Source organism: Pristiophorus japonicus, chromosome 26 (assembly GCF_044704955.1).
Source record: "Pristiophorus japonicus isolate sPriJap1 chromosome 26, sPriJap1.hap1, whole genome shotgun sequence".
Lineage (NCBI taxonomy): Eukaryota > Metazoa > Chordata > Chondrichthyes > Pristiophoridae > Pristiophorus > Pristiophorus japonicus.
In genome coordinates this window covers 16,601,955-16,621,662 of record NC_092002.1, presented here as the reverse complement: position 1 = coordinate 16,621,662, position 19,708 = coordinate 16,601,955, and the positions used below count along the sequence as shown (strand labels likewise).

The 19,708-nt window shown below is 47.9% G+C and overlaps 1 protein-coding gene across 2 annotated transcripts in view; it reads right to left on the bottom strand.

Annotated features, from left to right (window-relative positions):
• LOC139239221 (RAS guanyl-releasing protein 1-like) overlaps positions 1-19,708 on the bottom strand; it is a 202,887-nt gene that overhangs the window by 70,707 nt on the left and 112,472 nt on the right. For both annotated transcript variants that reach the window (XR_011588617.1, XM_070867901.1), the window contains exons 3-6: positions 16,080-16,185; positions 5,143-5,205; positions 3,112-3,243; positions 265-418 (exon numbers count right to left, since the gene is read on the bottom strand). Coding sequence is in view for 1 of the 2 variants with exons in the window: in XM_070867901.1 (XP_070724002.1) it covers positions 265-418; positions 3,112-3,243; positions 5,143-5,205; positions 16,080-16,185 (455 nt within the window). In the remaining variant the exon portion in view is untranslated. The remainder of the gene's footprint in view (positions 1-264; positions 419-3,111; positions 3,244-5,142; positions 5,206-16,079; positions 16,186-19,708) is intronic.

Sequence of the window (19,708 nt, the reverse complement as noted above, 5' to 3'; positions counted from 1 at the left end):
CAGAGGGTACCACCACACAGTGCTAGGCATGTGCCAACAGCACCACGCGTCCGAGGCAAGTAATTTGGCACGACGTGGCATGCCACACCCAAATCCCGTAAATGTCCGCATTTACCGCGAGGAAAGGGGATTTGGTGTCAAAACGTCCTGGGGAGAATGTAAACGTTGGGTTCTGTGAGGCTCCCACCAATAACAAATCACTCGGCCCCCTACAAATACCAAGTCATGCGGTTTTTATCGCTCTCGGTCGGGGGTACTGCTCACCGATAACCGGCAGAAGGACTTAAACTCCAGGTAGCTGAGGTGTTCCGCTAGCTCGGTGGGTTCCAGGTGGTCGAAGAGCAGCGAGACCTTCCGCTTCTTATTGTTGTTGGGCGTGCCGTGCTGCGTGTACTTCCGGGTCCATTCTTGCATGTGACTGTGGAACGTACGAGGAAAAAGAGTTACGATGCATTCCAGCGAAAGGGCAGAGCTGCGTGCAATGTATCGCAAGGTGAGTAAAAGACTCGCATTTATATCGCGCCTTTCACAACCACCGGACGTCACAAAGTGCTTTACGGCCAATGAGGTACTTTTGGAGTGTGGTCACTGTTGTAATGCGGGAAACGCGGCAAACAATTTGCGCACAGCAAGCTCCCACAAACAGCAATGTGATAATGACCAGATAATCTGTTTTTAGTGATGTTGATCAAGGGGCTAAATATTGGCCCCAGGACAATGGGGATAACTCCCCTGCTCTTCTTTGAAATAGTGCCGTGGGTTCTTTCACGTCCACCCGAGAGAGCAGATAGGGCCTCAGTTAAATGTCTCATACGAAAGACGGCGCCTCCGACAGTGCAGCACTGCACTGGAGTGTCAGCCTGGATTTATGTGCTCAAGTCCCTGGAGTGGGCTTTGAACCCTCAACCTTCTAACTCAGAGGTGAGTGTGCTGCCCATGGTGCTGATTAGCGTGAGGGCAACGACTGAGGCTAACTGGGCTCCCCAACAAGCACTGGCCTTTGTATAGCACTTCTCGTGTGATAGTGTGTCACAGCACAGAAGGAGGCCATTTGACCCATTGTGCCTGTACCGACTCTCTGAATGAGCTCTCCAATTAGTCCCATTCCCCCTGATCTCTCCTCATAGCTCTGCAAATGTTTCCTTGTGAGGTATTTATCCAAGTCCCTTTTGAAGGTTACTATTTAATCTGCTTCCTGCACCGTTTCAGGCAGCGTGTTGCAGATCACAACAACTCGCTGCATAAAACAAATTCTCCTCATCTGCCCTCTGGTTCTTTTGCCAATTATCTTAAATCTGTGTCCCTCTGTTTACCGACCTTCCTGCCACTGGAAACCATTTCTCAATTTTTACTCGAGATGTTATGTATTGTCCAGGTACATTAAATGTATAAGTACAATGGTGCGCCACAGAGGGCGCTGTGGTTGGAGACCTGAAAGTACCTGCAAGACAGAGTATAAAAGGCTGCCCACTACACCTGAGAGGCACTCTGGAGTTGCACAATAAAGGACTAAGGTCACAGCAGTTACTACAACACCAGACTGTGTGAAGTCAGTGATTTGAGTGCTACATACATCACATTATCAAAACACTTCATGATTTGGAAAATCCCGAGCAAATCTCTGCTTAACCACCTCTGCTCTAAAGCGACCATTAAATATCTCAGAAGATTTATAGAGGGTGCAAATAAAATATATTAGATACAATCTTTGAATCTGATTCAACTCTAGGATCGAGGCTTTTTAAAATTTGTTCATGGGATGTGGGTATCGCTGGCAAGGCCGGCATTTATTGCCCATCCCTAATTGCCCCTTGAGAAGGTGGTGGTGAGCCGCCTTCTTGTACCGCTGCAGTCCGTGTGGTGAAGGTGCTCCCACAGTGCGGTTAGGGAGGGAGTTCCAGGATCCAAAGCAAGCCCTCGCTGATACGCTGCCTGTTGGTGGATAGTGTCCGATGTGGAGTGAACTAGAGGCAGCACCAACCCAATGCCTAGAAGCCGCGTGTATTTCAACAACTGGCAATGGGATGGCTGCTGAGGTAAATGGGAAGGTGCTATTCGCTTTGTGATTCTGACCTTGTGGCTGCATCACATTATTGGGGCAGTGCAGAGTGTAGAGGGAGCTCTGCTCTGTATCTAACCCGTGCTGTACCTGGGCTCGGGATGTTTCATGGGACAGTGTGAGGGAGCTTTATTCTGTATCTAATCCCCTGTACCTGCCCTGAGAGTGTTTGATGGGACTGTGTAGAGGGAGCTTTATTCTGTATCTAACCTGTGCTGTACCTGCCTTGGGAGTATTTGATGGGACAGTGTAGAGGGAGTTTTACTCTGTATCTGACCCCCTGTACCTGCCCTGGGAGTGTTTGATGGGACAGTGTAGAGGGAGCTTTACTCTGTATCTAACCCCCTGCACCTGCCCTGGGAGTGTTTGATGGGACTGTGTAGAGGGAGCTTTACTCTGTATCTAACCTCCTGTACCTGCCCTGGGAGTGTTTGATGGGACAGTGTAGAGGGAGTTTTACTCTGTATCTAACCCCGTGCTGTACCTGCCCTGGGAGTGTTTGATGGGACAGTGTAGAGGGAGTTTTACTCTGTATCTAACCCCGTGCTGTACCTGCCCTGGGAGTGTTTGATGGGACAGTGTAGAGGGAGCTTTACTCTGTATCTAACCCCGTGCTGTACCTGCCCTGGGAGTGTTTGATGGGACAGTGCAGAGGGAGCTTTACTCTGTATCTAACCCCCTGTACCTGCCCTGGGAGTGTTTGATGAGACAGTGTTGACCCTCCAAACAGCAATGTGATTATGATCAGATTTTAGCGATATTGGTTGAGGGATAAATATTGGCTACCAGTTGAGGAAGAATTTCCCTGCTCTTCTTCAAGATACCGCCATGGGATCTTTTTACGTCCACCTGAGAGCACGCACGGGGCTTGCGTTTAACGTCTCTTCCGATAGACGGTGCCTCCGACAGTGCGGCACCTCCTCAGCATTGCACTAGATGTTTGTGCTCAAGTCTCTGGAGTGGGACCCTGAACCCACAACCTTCTGACTCCTCGGCGCGGGGGGAAAGCTGGGGATTGATGTTTCCTGAGCTTGAGGGTAAATGGCTCTCACATGTTTGAGGTGTCGATGAGCTGACAGTGAGATTCCTCGCCTTCACTTCGCAGCAGGTCCCAGAACTGTGACATCACGTCCTCCAACTTGCTGTCCACAGTAAACACCACGGGATAATGGGTGATCCAGTACCTGCATGACAAGAGAATTGCTTTGTGAATAACACAGTACCAGGTCCCTCCCGTATCCCCCCCTCCCCCCACCTCCCAAATAAAATTAAATACACAAAATCTGTAACAATTGGGATGGGCTTTGGCAATTAATAAAAAGACTTGCATTTATATAGTGCCTTTCACAACCATTGGAAGTCCCAAAGCGCTTTACAGTCAACGAAGTACTTTTGGAGTGTAGTCACTGTTGTAATGTGAAAAAGACACAGCCAATTTGTGCACAGCAAGATCCCACAAACAGCAATGTGATAGTTACCAGATTATTTTGTGGTGTTAGCTGAGGGATAAATATTGGCCAGGACACCGGGGAGAACTCCCGTGCTCTTCTTCAAAATAGTGCCGCGGGATCTTTTACGTCCACCTGAGAGAGCAGATGGGGCCTCGGTTTAGCGTCTCATCTGAAAAATGGCACTTCTGACAGTGCCGCGCTCCCTCAGCACTGCACTGGGAGAGTCAGCCTGGATTTATGTGCTCGAGTCCCTGGAGTGGGACTTGAACCCACAGCCTTCTGACTCAGAGACGAGAGTGCTGCCCACTGAGCCACAGCTGGCACCTGAAAAATGTGCATTTATATAGCGCCTTTCACAACCTCAGGACGTCCAAGAGTACTTTTACAGCTATTTTCTGGGCGTGTAGTCACTATTGCAATGTAGGAAATGCAGCAGCTGATTTGCGCAAAGCAAGCTCCAGCAAACAGCAATGTGGTAATGACCAGATCATGTGTTTTTGGTATGGATTGAGGATTAAATGTTGGGCCAGAGCACCAGGAGGCTCTTGCAAGATAGAACTTCCTCTTCCTTCAATGTTCTCCCCTCCTCTCCAGAAGGCCAGCGGTGCAGTTCTATGTCGCTATCCCTCCCATACCTCCTGCAAGTAGCTGTTGACACGTGCGAGTCCCGACAATGAGTTTCGGCAGGACATTCTCCATCAAGGCAGTGACCAACCCAATGTCCACACCCGCACGTTATGCTTAGGGGGTGGGGGGGTCACTGCTTACTGATCAGCAACAGGATGCCTGGCTGGTTTTTCCCTTCCGTGATCACGTAGCAGCCCTTACTTGCCATAGAGGGAGTGCAACGAAGGTTCACCAGACTGATTCCTGGGATGGGGGGGGAATTGTCCTATGAAGAGAGATTAAGTAGACTGGGCCTATATTCTCGAGAGTTTAGCAGAATGAGAGGTGATCTTATTGAAACATACAAAATTCTTACAGGGCTTGACAGAGTAGATGCAGGGAGGATGTTTCCCCCGGGCTGGGGAGTCTAGAACCAGGGGTCACAGTCTCAGGATAAGGGGTCGGCCATTTAGGACCGAGATGAGGAGAAATGTCTTCACTCAGAGGGTGGTGAATCTTTGGAATTCTCTGACCCAGAGCTGTGGAGGCTCAGTCTTTGAGTATATTCAAGACAGAGATTTTTGGATATTAAGGGAATCAAGGGATATGGGGATAGTACAGGAAAGTGCAGTTGTGGTAGAAGATCAGCCATGATCCCAGTGAATGGCGGAACAGGCTCGAGGGGCCAAATGGTCGACTCCTGCTCCTAATTCTTATGTTATTGTAATCCTGGCTAAGATCAGGTAACTCAGCAGCGACCGAGGAAATGACCTGGGTCCTGCCTGCTCCGCATAGCTGAGTACCACACTGGGCCGTACACTTAGCAACCGAACCTTTGCAGAGGTTCCCTCACATTTAATAGCGTGGTTCCTGTATGTAGGCGGCCACCTCATGGTGGCTGAGTTGCAATAAACAGGGCAATCCTCTGCACTACTCTACTGCTCCAAAGCTGTTATGACAGAGACCCGTCAACAATGGTTTACCTCACAACAGTTCATTCGCACACAGTTGGTTCATATACTTTACCTCACAAAGTAGCAGATCTTTAGCCGCAGCTGGATACGCTTTTCCCCAGATGCATCTCGATAAGTGGCTGGAAGTCAAGGATCATAGAAGGAGGCTTTACAAATCCCTCTGCTTCCCTTTTTATTTTGTCTCTGTTTCCCATGGCAGCTGGTAATTATTCCGCCATTCATATCCTATCTAGACTCTGTTATGTATGTAAACATTACCAATGTGTAATACTTGCCACCAGGGGGCACACCCAAGGGTCACCTGCACACCCTGGGCAAGCAGGTATAAAAGGCAGTCGACCACGCTGCCCTTTCACTCTGGAGTTACATTAAAGAGACCAAGGTCACAACAGTTTGAGCTTACAATATACCGTCTTGTGGAGTTATTCTGAACAGACTCAGCTTTTGTTTCCTAACTTGTGCCATGACCATCTCAATTTGGCCCATCAGCTCTGTCGTCCCTCAAATCTCTCCTGCCTTCCACCCAATCACAGACCTTCCCTTTTCCTCTGTCCAACCCCTCCTCCCTTTCACTGCCTTTCCTTAAGAATCTGTTGCATTTCATACTTTTCTCAGTTCTGACGAAGGGTCGTTGACCTGAAATGCTAACTCGGTTTCTCGCTCCACAGATGCTGCCCGACCCGCTGAGCGGTTCCAGCATTTTCTGTTTTTATTTCAGATTCCAGCATCTGCTTTTTTTTTTGCTTTTGTGTTCCGAGAAGGAGGCTGTTTGGCCATCGCACCTTAGCTGCTACTAGCTCTTCCACCATAGCTGGCTGCTTTAATCCCCGACCTTTCCCGGCAACAATTCATCTTCTTCTTTTGGCTTAACCAGACTGTTCGCAACCTTGGTGTCATATTTGACCCTGAAATGAGCTTTCGACCACATATCAGCACATAACTAAGACCGCCTATTTCCAGCTCCGTAACATCGCCCGTCTCCACCCTTGCCTCAGCTCATCCGCTGCTGAAGCCCTCAGCCATGCCTTTGTTACCTCTAGACTTGACTATTCCAACGCACTCCTGGCTGGCCTCCCACATTCTACCATGTCTAAACTAGAGGTGATCCAAAACTCGGCAGCCCGTGTCCTAACTCGCACCAAGACCCATTCACCCATCACCCCCTGTGCTCGCCGACCTACACTGGCTCCCGGTTAAACAACGCCTCGATTTCAAATCCCTCCATGGCCTCGTCCCTCCCTATCTCTGTAATCTCCTCCAGCCCCACAACCCCCGTGAAATGTCTGCGCTCCTCTAATTCGGCCCTCTTGAGCATCCCTGATTATAATCACTCCACCATTGGTGGCCGTGCCTTCTGTTACCTGGGCCCCAAGCTCTGGAACTCCCTGCCTAAACCTCTCCGCCTCTCTACCTCTCTTTCCTCCTTCAAGACGCTCCTTAAAACCTGCCTCTTTGACCAAGCTTTTGATCACCTGCGCTCATTTCTACTTATGCGGCTCAGTGTCAAATTTTTAATCTCATACTACTCCTGTGAAGCACCTTGGGACGTTTCACATTGTTAAAGGAGCTATATAAATACAAGTTGTTGTTGTTTTCAATTACTTATCCAATCCCCTTCTGAATGCTGCTCCCGTCTCTGCCTCAGGAGCCACTCTGGTAATTACTGGAATGTACGGCACAGAAACAGACCATTCGGCCCAAATGGGTCCGTGCCGGTGTTTATGCCCCACACGAGCCTCCTCCCACCCCTCTTCATCTCACCCCATCAGCAAATCCTTCTATTCCTTTCTCTCTCATGTACTTTCCTAACTTCCCCTAAAGTTCTAATAACCTTCAGTGTAACAACTTCCCTGCTTCATTCTTCCCATGAGAATTCGGATTCTGTGCCCCCGTTACCTATTCGTCAACCAGTGACAACAATTTGTCATTATTTTTGCTCTCAAAACCTTTCACAATTTGGAGAACCTGCAGTAGATTCTCCATTAAACAACTTTGTTCCAGTGAAAGAGCCCCCATTTCCTGATCCTTTCTTCACAAACTGCTACAGTTGGAGTATAAAAGTAGAGAAGTCCTGCTCCAACTATACAGGGCGTTGGTTAGACCACACCTGGAGTACTGCGTACAGTTTTGGTCTCCTTATTTAAGGAGGGATATACATGCATTGGAGACAGTTCAGAGAAGGTTCACAAGGTTGATTCCGGAGATGAAGGGGTTGTCATATGGAGAGAGGTTGAGCAGGTTGGGCCTATACTCATTGGAGTTTAGAAGAATGAGAGGTGATCTTATTGAAAGGAATAAGATTCTGAGGGGTCTTGACAGGGTAGGTGCAGAGAGGATGTTTCCCCTCGTGGGGGAATCTAGAACTAGGGGCATAGTTTCAGAATAAGGGGTCACCCATTTAAAGCAGAAATGAGGAGGAATTTCTTAGAGGGTCGTGAATCTATGGAATTCTCTGCCCCTGAGAGCTGTGGAGGCTGGGTCATTGAATATACTTAAGGTGGAAATAGAAAGATTTTTGAATGTTAAGGGAGTAAAGGGTTATGAGGAGCGTGTGGGGAAGTGGAGGCCAAGGTCAGATCAGCCATGATCTTACTAAATGGTGGAACAGGCTCGAGGGGTCAAATGGCCGACTCCTGCTCCTATTTCTCATGTTCTTATCATTCTAGTGGATATTTCTTGTCCACTTTTCACTAGTCTAATATCCATAACAGGGTGCAGACAAACTTCAACTAATATCTGTACAGATTTACTATCGCTTCCATCTTTGTATGTTTATAAAGGTCGCGGTCCCATTTGTCTTTTTACGACATGTATAGAAACAATAGAAATTTACAGCGCAGAAGGAGGCCATTTTGGCCCATCGTGTCCACGCCGGCCGACAAAGAGCCACACGGCCCTTGGTCAGCAGCCCTAAAGGTCACATGTAAACCTATGAACAATGACGGAAAGGCAAAGAGCACCCAGCCCAACCAGTCCGCCTCACACAACTGCGACACCCCTTACACTGAAATATTCTACACTCCACCACAACCAGAGTCATGTGTTCTCCTGGGAGAGGCAAAAACCAGATAAAAACCCAGGCCAATTTAGGGAGAAAAAAATCTGGAAAAATTCCTCTCCGATCCATCCAGGCGATTGACACTAGTCCAGATCACCCTGGCCATATTCTATTCCCTGCAGTACTTACCATTATATCTGCGTCGTCCAATAAAAGTTCATCCAGTCTAATTCAAATTACCAGCTCTAGGTCCGTAACCCTGCAGGTTATGGCACTTGAAGTGCCCAACCAACCATCTCTTAAAAGTGGTGAGGGTTTCTACATTCACCACTCTTCCAGGCAGCGAGTTCCAGATCCCCACAACCCTCTGCGTAAAGAAGCCCCCCTTCAAATCCCCTCTAAACCTTCCACCAACCACCTTAAAACTGGGACCAGTACAAACCAGACGGTCTGCACCTGGGCATGACAGGAACCAATGTCCTAAGGGGAGTGTTTGCTAGTGCTGTTGGGGAGGGATTAAACTAATATGGCAGGGGAATGGGAACCTATGCAGGGAGACAGAGAAAAGTAGAATGGGAGCAGAAGCAAAAGATAGAAAGAAGAAAAGTAAAAGTGGAGGGCAGAGAAACCCAAAGCAAAAATCAAAAAGGGCCACATTACAGCAAAATGTATTAAAAAGACAAGCCTGAAGGCTCTGTGCCTCAATGCAAGGAGTATTCGTAATAAGGTGGATGAATTAACTCCGCAGGCAGCTATTAACGAATATGACATAATTGGCATTACGGAGACATGGCTCCAGGGTGACCAAGGCTGGGAACTCAACATCCAGGGGTATTCAACATTCAGGAAGGATAGACAGAAATGAAAAGGAGGTGGGGTAGCGTTGCTGGTTAAGGAGGAAATTAATGCAATAGTAAGGAAGGACATTAGCCTGGATGATGTGGAATCTGTATGGGTGGAGCTGCGGAATACCAAAGGGCAGAAAACGCTAGTGGGAGTTGTGTACAGACCACCAAACAGTAGTAGTGAAATTGGGGCCAGCATCAAACAAGAAATTAGGGATGCGTGCAATAAAGGTACAGCAGTTATCATGGGCAACTTTAATCTACATATTGATTGGGCTAACCAAACTGATAGCAATGCGGTGGAGGAGGATTTCCTGGAGTTTATTAGGGATGGTTTTCTAGACCAATATGTCGAGGAACCAACCAGAGGGCTGGCCACCCTAGACTGGGTGATGTGTAATGAGAAGGGACTAATTAGCAATCTTGTTGTGCGAGGCCCCTTGGGGAAGAGTGACCATAATATGGTAGAATTCTTTATTAAGATGGAGAGTGACACAGTTAATTCAGAGACTAGGGTCCTGAACTTAAGAAAAGGTAACTTTGACTGGCGAATGATACTTAAAGGGTTGACGGTGGATAGGCAATGGCAAACATTTAAAGATCACATGGATGAACTCCAACAATTGTACATCTCGGTCTGGAGTAAAAATAAAACGGGGAAGGTGGCTCAACCGTGGCTAACAAAGGAAATTAAGGATAGTGTTAAAACCAAGGAAGAGGCATATAAATTGGCCAGAAAAAACAACAAAGCTGAGGACTGGGAGAAATGTAAAATTCAGCAGAGGAGGACAAAGGGTTTAATTAGGAGGGGGAAAATAGAGTACGAGAGGAAGCTTGCTGGGAACATAAAAACTGACTGCAAAAGCTTCTATAGATATGTGAAGAGAAAAAGATTAGTGAAGACAAACGTCAGAATCAGGTGAATTTATAATGGGGAACAAATAAATGGCAGAACAATTGAACCAATACTTTGGTTCTGTCTTCACTAAAGAAGTCACAAATAACCTTCCGGAAATACTAGGGGACCGAGGGTCTAGTGAGAAGGAGGAACTGAAGGAAATCCTTATTAGTCAGGAAATTATGTTAGGGAAATTGATGGGGTTTAAGGCCAATAAATCCCCATGGCCTGATAGTCTGCATCCCAGAGTACTTAAGGAAGTGACCCTAGAAATAGTGGATGCATTGGTGATCATTTTCCAATAGTCTATCGATTCTGGATCAGTTCCTATGGACTGGAGGGTAGCTAATGTAACACCACTTTTTAAGAAAGGAGAAAGAGAGAAAATGTGGAATTATAGACCGGTTAGCCTGACATCAGTAGTGAGGAAAATGTTGGAATCAATTATTAAAGATAAAATAGCAGCGCATTTGGAAAGCAGTGACAGGATCGGTCCAAGTCAGCATGAATTTATGAAAGGGAAATCCTGCTTGACAAATCTTCTAGAATTTTTTGAGGATGTAACTAGTAGAGTGGACAGGGGAGAACCAGTGGATGTGGTCTATTTGGACTTTGAAAAGGCTTTTGACAAAGTCCCGCACAAGAGATTGGTGTGCAAAATTAAAGCACATGGTATTGGGGGTAATGTATTGACGTGGATAGAAAACTGGTTGACAGACAGGAAGCAGAGAGTCCGGATAAACGGGTCCTTTTCAGAATGGCAGGCAGTGACTAGTGGGGTGCCGCGGGGCTCAGTGCTGGGGCCCCAGCTCTTTACAATATACATCAATGATTTAGATGAAGGAATTGAGTGTAATATCTCCAAGTTTGCAGATGACACTAAGCTGGGTGGCGGTGTGAGCTGTGAGGAGGATACTAAGAGGCTGCGGGGTGACTTGGACAGGTTAGGTGAGTGGGCAAATGTGTGGCAGATGCAGTATAATGTGAATAAATGTGAGGTCATCCACATTGGTGGCAAAAACACGAATGTTATCTGACTGGCAGCAGATTAGTAAAAGGGGAGGTGCAACGTGACCTGGGTGTCATGGTACATCAGTCATTGAAAGTTGGCATGCAGGTACAGCAGGCAGTGAAGAAGGCAAATGGCATGTTGTTGATGATGTTGTTGATGCCATTTCATTGGATATATTCAAGAGGGAGTTAGATATGGCCCTTACGGTTGAAGGGATCATAGCAACATAGAAAATAGGTGCAGGAGTAGGCCATTCGGTCCTTCGAGCCTGCACCACCATTCAATAAGATCATGGATGATCATTCCCTCAGTACCCCTTGATTCCCTTAGCCGTAAGGGCCACATCTAACTCCCTCTTTAATATATCCAATGAACTGGCATCAACAACTCTCTGCGCAGGGGTATGGAGAGAAAGCAGGAAAGGGGTACTGAGGTGATGATCAGCCATGATCTTATTGAATGTGGTGCAGGCTCGAAGGACCGAATGGCCTACTCCTGCACCTATTTTCTACGATTCTATATTTCTATGCCCCCTGTATCAGCCTCCCCTTCCCCAGCTGATCCCTCTGTTCCTCATCGTTAAGGCTCTTCCCTTTTAGGGGCTGATCTCCTTGCTCAGTGGAGTACTTCACAGGGATCACATGCATCTGCCACTGGCTGCATATGTTAACAGGAAGTGGTCTCTCTGTCTGATGTCAATCGGCCGATGCGCAGAGCTCCTCTCCTCTCATTACTCCTAAACTCCAAACGCACCACCCTATACATTCCTTCTTCTCCCTGGAGTCAATTTTCACTCCCTTCACTCGGTGTTAACGGGGCAGTAACAGCCTAAAACTAGCGTCCGTAGCCTTAGGGCCCCGTTACCATCGGCGATGCAGCCGGCGCCCATTGTGAAAGGGGCCTACTGCCGGGTGTCCAGAGTGTCTGCCTGTTTTCGGCGAGAGGCGCTTTTAACATGGCAATAGGGTTCCTGGGACTTAAATAGGACTCTGATTGCCATTTTAGGTTGGCACTGGTCAGAGCCTGGTGCGCTCACTCCCAGCTGTCCCATGGGCGATGGAAGTGAAGAGGCCCATCAAAGGTAAGCGTTGAATTATATTTGTGGGCCCGGGATGAGCGGCCAAGAGTGGGGGGGGGGAGCCCGCAAAACTAAACTGAGTTGCTGCTGCCAAGGGTCCCCCACCTTCCGTGATTGGAACACCCCGCCTCCCCCCCCCACACACACACAACTTACCTTCCTGGCCGCCGCCCCAACCTGATCGTGAGGCCTGTTTGGCTTTCCGCAGCTCGTCTGCCAGATTTCAATGTGGCCCCAAAATGGCGGGGGCCCCTTGACCGATGAACAGTCCGGCCGGCAGTGACCTAACAACACTGTGGGAGAACATTCACCTCACGGGACTGCAGCGGTTCAAGAAGGCGGCTCATCACCACCTTCTCAAGGGGCAATTAGGGATGGGCAATAAATGATGGCCTTGCCAGTGACGCCCACATCCCGTGAATGAATTAAAAAAAAAACATCAGCGCTACAAAGCACTGGTACCGTCTCCATTTCCCACACCTGGTCTACTGTCGCCTCTCTGAGTAAGACTGGAAAACCATGGTGGCAAATTAGGGGGGGGGTTCTTTCTGCTGTAGGTAAGGTTCTCAACTCTGGTTGGACATATTCCTGGCGGTTTCGTCACATGTCGACCCATCTCCAATCAGCTTCACCCAGTCAAACAGCCTCTTTTCCCAATCTCCAATATTTTTGTAATTAATGAACAGAAGAAATATATTTTGATGATTTTTCTCCCAGGTGTTGCTGGAGATTCATTCCTGGAGCCCCCTGGGAAATCCTGGAGGGTTTGCAACCTGAGCTACAGACCATACCCACGCGGAGCTGGGTCAAATTTTGCCCGTACTCATTTGACACAGGACCTGTATAGCTGGCACACCGAAGGCCCCATTAGTTGAGCCGCTGTACCATACGGTCCCTGTATTTGATGTCTCCTTCATAATGGTGGGCTCCTTATCAATTGGGGAGGATTGATTAATTAAGTCGTACAACAGGGTCTCAGATGCAACAGTGATAATGTGAGTTCGATGTAGGGTTGCTGTATAGTATGCACCTGTGAGGCCTGTTCACCGGTTTGCTCACAGGTTTGTAGAGCTGTTGAGTTCAGCCCGACTACCTGCTTCTCTTCCGCGGATACATCCGAGCCAGGGTGTCCCTGGAGATGGAGCACGCGGTGTCCACCAGTATATGCTCGCGGCCTCCCGCGAGAGGTGGGCACCGGAGGGACTGGAGTGCAGAATTTCAACAGGAAACAGAATTTTAATTTGATCTGATTTGAAAAAGGTTCCTATTAATTTCCAATTGTTAAATTTTGTGTGTTTTGGTGCCCTCAAAAAAAAAAGGGGGCATTTGATTTAAAGTTACTTTTCCAAATAATTGTAGAGCTGTTGAGTTGGGAGTGACTTAGCCAGTCATGTGATGTTCTCAAAGCTCAATAAAACCCCGGCCAGTTGGGTTCAGGGGATCCACGATGAGGTATGCAGTTGTGAGCTCGGTGGATGAACTGGTAATGTGTAGTGTAATTGTTAGACCTTTGCTAATAAACCAACTAATTCTTAATAGCAATGTGTTGCTATGAATTCTTAAGCAAAGAACCCATGAAGCAAATAGATTACAATTGCCAACCCCTCCAGGATTGGCCTGGAATCTCTAGGAATTAAAGCTTAATCTCCAGGGGCACTGCTGCAAGAACACCAGGAGAAAAATCATAGGGACATTCACAAAGATTGTGTGTTACTTTTTCATTGTCTTTGAACGTTTCAGCTTATTAATTAGTAAAATGGGAATAAAGGCTGTTTGACTGAGCACAAGAACATAAGAATTAGGAGCAGGAGTTGGCCATTTGGCCCCTCGAGCCTGCTCCGCCATTCAATAAGATCATGGCTGACAGCTGAGAATCATCCAATCGGGTAACGAGAAGAGTCTTCTCGCTTTCCAATTGGTCGTGGGAAGGTTGGCCATGTTGGGCAACCAATGGCAGGCGCATGCCGGCGGGTCATGTGATCAAACCTCCAGGAATACATTCAACCCAAGTTGTCAATCCTCGTTCTATGCCAATTTGAATTTGACCAGCCTTAATTCAATCACCCTCTTACCAATACTAAACCGACAGCCCACGTCAACAAGTTTGAAGCCGACAAACCAACTGGCCCCTTGCACACGAGAGATGTTCCTGCTCCCCGGAAACGGTTCTCCTCAGATGCCACAAGGCCGATTTGCCATCTCACGCCCACCCCACCCCGCACCTTTTCTGCCCTCTGATGAACCGCGTTTTCTGCCCCGCGGCGGGGAATTGTGACGGGGCCACTGGCGTTTGCGCCACCTTTGAGAATGTACACACTGCATTGTTCTCACACAGGGGCGGGCGGTGCATGTCAGGGGAAATCCTCACAGCTATGAGTTCCCCAATTCGCAAGCTTCTCCTTTGAAAGGCCGCGTTCAGAGAATCGGGGCCTCGCAGAATCACCTCAAGCTCTCGGGGCTGGGAGATAAGAGCTTCTGTTTCCTGCCGAGGTGAAACATCAAAGCTCTGTGCGTGTGCTCAGCAGCCTCCAGGTATCTGCAATCTCGCAACGTAACTGCTCTGACGACCACTGGGGTTTTTTGAAAATTCCTTTCTGGAGGGTGAAGGGCCAATCTGTTCCGAATCGCTGAGAAGACACCGAGCATTTGTCTATTGCTTTAAGAGGCAGGTGGCATCACACTGCAAGGGAATATAGGAAGAGGAAGAGGCCCTTCAGCCCCTCGAGCCTGTTCCACCATTCAATTAGACCATGGCTGATCTGTACCTTAACTGCATTTGCCCTGCCTTGGTTCCGTAACCCTTCATAGCCTTACCGAACAAAACTGTATCAAACTTAGTCTTGAAATTTTCAACTGACCCTCCCCAGCCTCAACAGCTTTTCAGGGGAGAGTTCCAGATTACCACCCCACTTTGTGAGAAGAAGTGCTTCACCCCATGAACATTCTGGCTCTAATTTTAAAGTTATGCCACCCTTGTTCTGGATCCCCCCCCCCACTAGAGGAAATAGTTTCATAGAAAAATTACGACACAGGAGGTCATTCGGCCCATTGTGTCCGCGCCGGCCGACAAAAAGCTACCCAGCCTAATCCCACTTTCCAGCTCTAGGTCCATAGCCCTGTAGGCTACGGCACTTTAAGTGCACATCCAAGTACTTTTTAAATGTGATGAGGGTTTCTGCCTCTACCACCCTTTCAGGCAGTGAGTTCCAGACCCCCACCACCCTCTGGGTTAAAAGTTCTCCTCAAATCCCCTCTAAGCCTTCTACCAATTACTTTAAATCTATGCCCCCCCCCCATCCCCCGGTTGTTGACCTCTCTACTAAGGGAAAAAGGTCCTTCCTATCCACTCTATCCAGGCCCCTCATAATTTTATACACCTCAATCAGGTCTCCCCTCAGCCTCCTCTGTTCTAAAGAAAACAACCCCAGCCTATCCAATCTTTCCTCGCAGCTAAAATTCTCCAGTCCAGGCAACATCCTCGTAAATCTCCTCTGCACCCTCTCTAGTGCAATCACATCCTTCCCGTAATGTGGTGACCAGAACTGCAAGCAGTACTCTAGCTGTGGCCTAACTGGTGTTTTATACAGTTCAAGCATAACATAGAAACATAGAAAGTAGGAGCAGTATTAGGCCATTCGGCCCTTCGAGTCTGCACCGCCATTCAATATGATCATGGCTGATCCTCTATCTCAACACCATATTCCCGCTTTTTCCCCATACCCATTGATGCCTTTTGTTTCTAGAAATCTGTCTATCTCCCTCTTAAATATATTCCGTGACTTGGCCTCCACAGCCTTCTGTGGTAGAGAATTCCACAGGTTCACCGCCCTCTGAGTGAAAACATTTCTCCTCATCTCGATCCTAAATTTCCTACCCCATATCCTGAGACTGTAACCTCCCTGCTCTTGTATTCAATGCCTTGGCTAATAAAGGCAAATATCCCATATATCTTATTTTCTCTCTATCTACCCTATCAAATCTTTACTCAGCTCAAACTCCTCAATTAGATCGCCCCTTAGATCGATACTCAAACTGGAGCTTGCTAATATCATTTGGTCACTATTAAAGCTGAACTCCAGATGCGATGAACTATTCTGACAGAATCGCACAGTGTGAGTCACCATTGGCACCATTGGGAAGCTTCGGCTGAAAGGATATAGAACGAGGAGCTTGTGGGCGAAGTCTGGCGATGGTATGATCCAGCCATGCATCATCAGCGTCATGTTGACCGTCTCACTGCTGCAACGTAGGCTGCCGTCCGGATCTGGAGAGATACGAGAGATTTGGGGTCACATGGAGACTCGCCAAAAACCGACACGGAATTACATCGGGCTGGATTTTCGGCCTTGCTGATTTCGGGGCGGTAACATTAGTGCCCGGGAACAGTTTGCACCTCAGTCAGCAAAATTGGCAGCTGGGCCCTGAGTGTGGGGCACAGCGCTAAGGGAGGACTCTCTTAGGCACTAGCATGGGAAGATCCCCAGCTAAACAGCCGGCCCAGGAGCGCTCGAAGAGAGGCCGGAGGAGACGAAACAAACTTGAAAAAAAAGCCACCAAAAACATTCCCAATACACAAAGCCACCACAACATAAATCGCCCCAAAATAAAAGAAACCACAATCACACTTACTTGAGGTGGACATGACTGACCTCACTGCAGCCGGTAGAGGTCGGACTGCCCGCTTTCCCAGGCGGTTCCAGCAGGGGGCGCTACGGGTCGGGCGGGAGTCCTAAAGCAAGCCGGTGTCGCGACCCGGGGGCGTTACACACCAGCTCGGATCGCCTCTCCCAGGCGGTAATGCTCCGCGCATCGCCCAAACCGGCCCCGAAAACCCCGGCGGGGCGCTGGAGGCTGACCGCCCGCCCGGAAGAGCTCGCCGCCGCCATTGCCGCCCCTCCGGGGCAATAACAGAGGCGGACATCACCGGAAAATCCCGCCCAAAAAGAGTCGACAGCAGAGAAGCAGGCCATTCGGCCCAACTGATCCATGCTACAGTTCATGCGGAACACCAGCCTCTCCCACCCCTCTTCAATCTCACTCTGTCTGCATCTCCTTCTATTCCTTTCTCCCTCATGTGTTTACCCAGCGGGCAGGGGAGTCTATTGAAATTGGAGAAGTTGGAAGTGATGCCCATAAAGAAAGAGTGCGAAATCAAGAAAAGTGTGCAAGGACTGGATCAGCGTAAATAACAAGAGGGCATGGAACAGCCACCAGGCCAGGGACACACAGAGCATGTTCTGCCGTGGAAGAGAAATCATAGAATCATAGAAAATTACGACATAGAAGGAGGCCATTCGGCCCATCGTGTCCACATCGGCCTACAAAGAGCTATCCAGTCTAATCCAACTTTCCAGTTCTAGGTCCGTAGCCCTGTAGATTACAGCTCTTTAAGTGCACACCCAAGTACTTTTTAAATGTGGTGAGAGTTTCTGCCTCTATCAGACCCCCACCACCCTCTGGGTGAAGAAATATTTCCTCATCTCCCCTCTAATCCTTCTACCAATTACTTTAAATCCATGCCCCCTGGTTATTGACCCCTCTGCTAAGGGAAAATAGGTCCTTCCTATCCACTCCATCTAGGCTCCTCATAATTTTATACATCTCAATTAAATCTCCCATCAGCCTCCTCTGTTCCAAAGAAAACAACCCCAGCCTATCCATTCTTTCCTCATAGCTAAAATTCTCCAGTCCTGCCAACAACCTCGTAAATCTCCTCTGCATTCTCTCTCGTGCAATCACATCCTTCCTGTAATGTGGTGACCAGAACTGCACGCAGTACTCTAGCTGTGGCCTAACTAGTGTTTTATACAGTTCAAGCAATAAGTTCCCCACAGGGGAAGGGTCAAATCTGGCGGTCTCTAGGGCCTTCTGGCAATTAGCTAAAGAGGGAATTGGCAATAATCTGTGGGCAGGCTGGTCTCTTTCTCCGCAACAAGGACTGGATGGACCTCTGGTGAATGAAATCAATGCTGGCCATGCTGCTGGGAGGTAGCTGTCACTGGTAACGGTGTGTTGCGTATATCCCTTGCCTGTTGAGAGCGCCTTCACAAACCTGCCTGATATGGAGTTGGATGGTGAGCCACAGCTCCTCTTGTGAAACAGCTCTGGTTCTGTCACCACTACAGCAGTTTCCTGAGCTCACTTCCTGCTGCTACTCTGCTCCCACAATCTCGCTTCAGAATTTTTACACAACACAGAATTTAACAGAAACAGGCCATTCGGCCCAACAGGTCTGTGCCGATGTTTATGCTCCACACGAGCCTCCTCCCGCCTTACTTCATCTTACCCAATCCTTCTGTTATGTATGCAATAAAGATTCAAACCGAGTACTGTTTAACTAAGCAAGGTACATCCTTGGCTCTGCTTTACTTAGGCCCAAAGTGCCTTACTCTCAAAATGGCTGGCCTTTTATACCTGAGCAGCACCAACAATGACGCCATCTGGTGGCTGCAAACAGAATGTACATACATGACGCCTTCCATACCTCTCCCCCTCACGTGCAATGTCCACTTATGTCGGTGAAGCATTGAAAGGGCCTGAAACGCGGCACAAGAAATTAACGGCCCAAAGATTGCGGCCGGAGGCTTCCTGCGGGTGGGCACCTCCGACCAAAATGTTTTTTTACGAAAGTACCTGGTGGTCCCGGAGGAACATAGATTTGAGGTCCGAGGCCGAGATGCACAGCCCAGTGTAGGGGTCCATACATCCCAGGAACGTAAGCACAACCTGGGATCACATGGGCCCATACCACCAATCACAATGTAATAATCTCATTGATAGCAATGGGAGATCCATTTGTACGAGCTACCATTAATATCAATGAGAATACCTCCCAAAACACAGGACACAACACAATAAATTAAAAAAAACACCTCACATATTTAAAATTAATTGAAATTGAATTGATTTAGACCAAAAAAATTTACTTTTTTTTATATGTCTTAATAGCGGTAAAAAATAAACTTACCTTAATGGACAGGATTTTTAATATAAAAATTAGTGACAAAATTACATTTTTCTATCTTTTACAACTCTTTCCAGGTGTAAGAGTTTGAAGGACATTCGCTGGGCAGGAGTTGGGCAAATATGGATAGGCCGAGTAACTACAGGCCTGTCGGCCTAATCTCAGTGGTGGGAAAATTATTGGAAAAAATCCTGAAAAACAGGATAAATCGACATTTGGAAAGGCAAGGATTAATTAGGGACAGTCAGCACGGATTTGTCAAGAGAAGATCGTGTTTGACTAACCTGATTGCATTTTTTGAGGAGGTAACTAGGAGGGTCGATGAGGGTAGTGTGTATGATGTAGTATATATGGACTTTAGCAAAGCTTTTGATAAGGTCCCACATGGTAGACTGGTCATGAAGGTTAAAGCCCATGGGAGCCAGGGCAAAGTGGCAAGTTAGATCCAGTTCTTAGCACCTGCGTATCGCACGCTGAGAATTGGCATTTGCAAGGTCTCTTTGGCTGCGTGCGCACATCGTACGGACCCAGTGAGGCCGTAATTCACGGCTCAATATTTTTGTATATTATTGCAATGGGGTGGTAGTGATTAGTTCTCCATAAGCTCTGAATACACTGTCGCACACACTCTTCCTTTTACAGCCAATGAAGTACTTTTGGAGTGTAGTCACTGTTGTAATCTGGGAAACGCGGCAACCAATTTGCACACAGCAAACTCCCACAAACAGCAATGTGATAATGACTCAGATATCTGTTTTTATTTTGTCATGCTGATTGAGGGATAAATATTGGCCAGGACATCGGGGATAACTCTGCTGCTCTT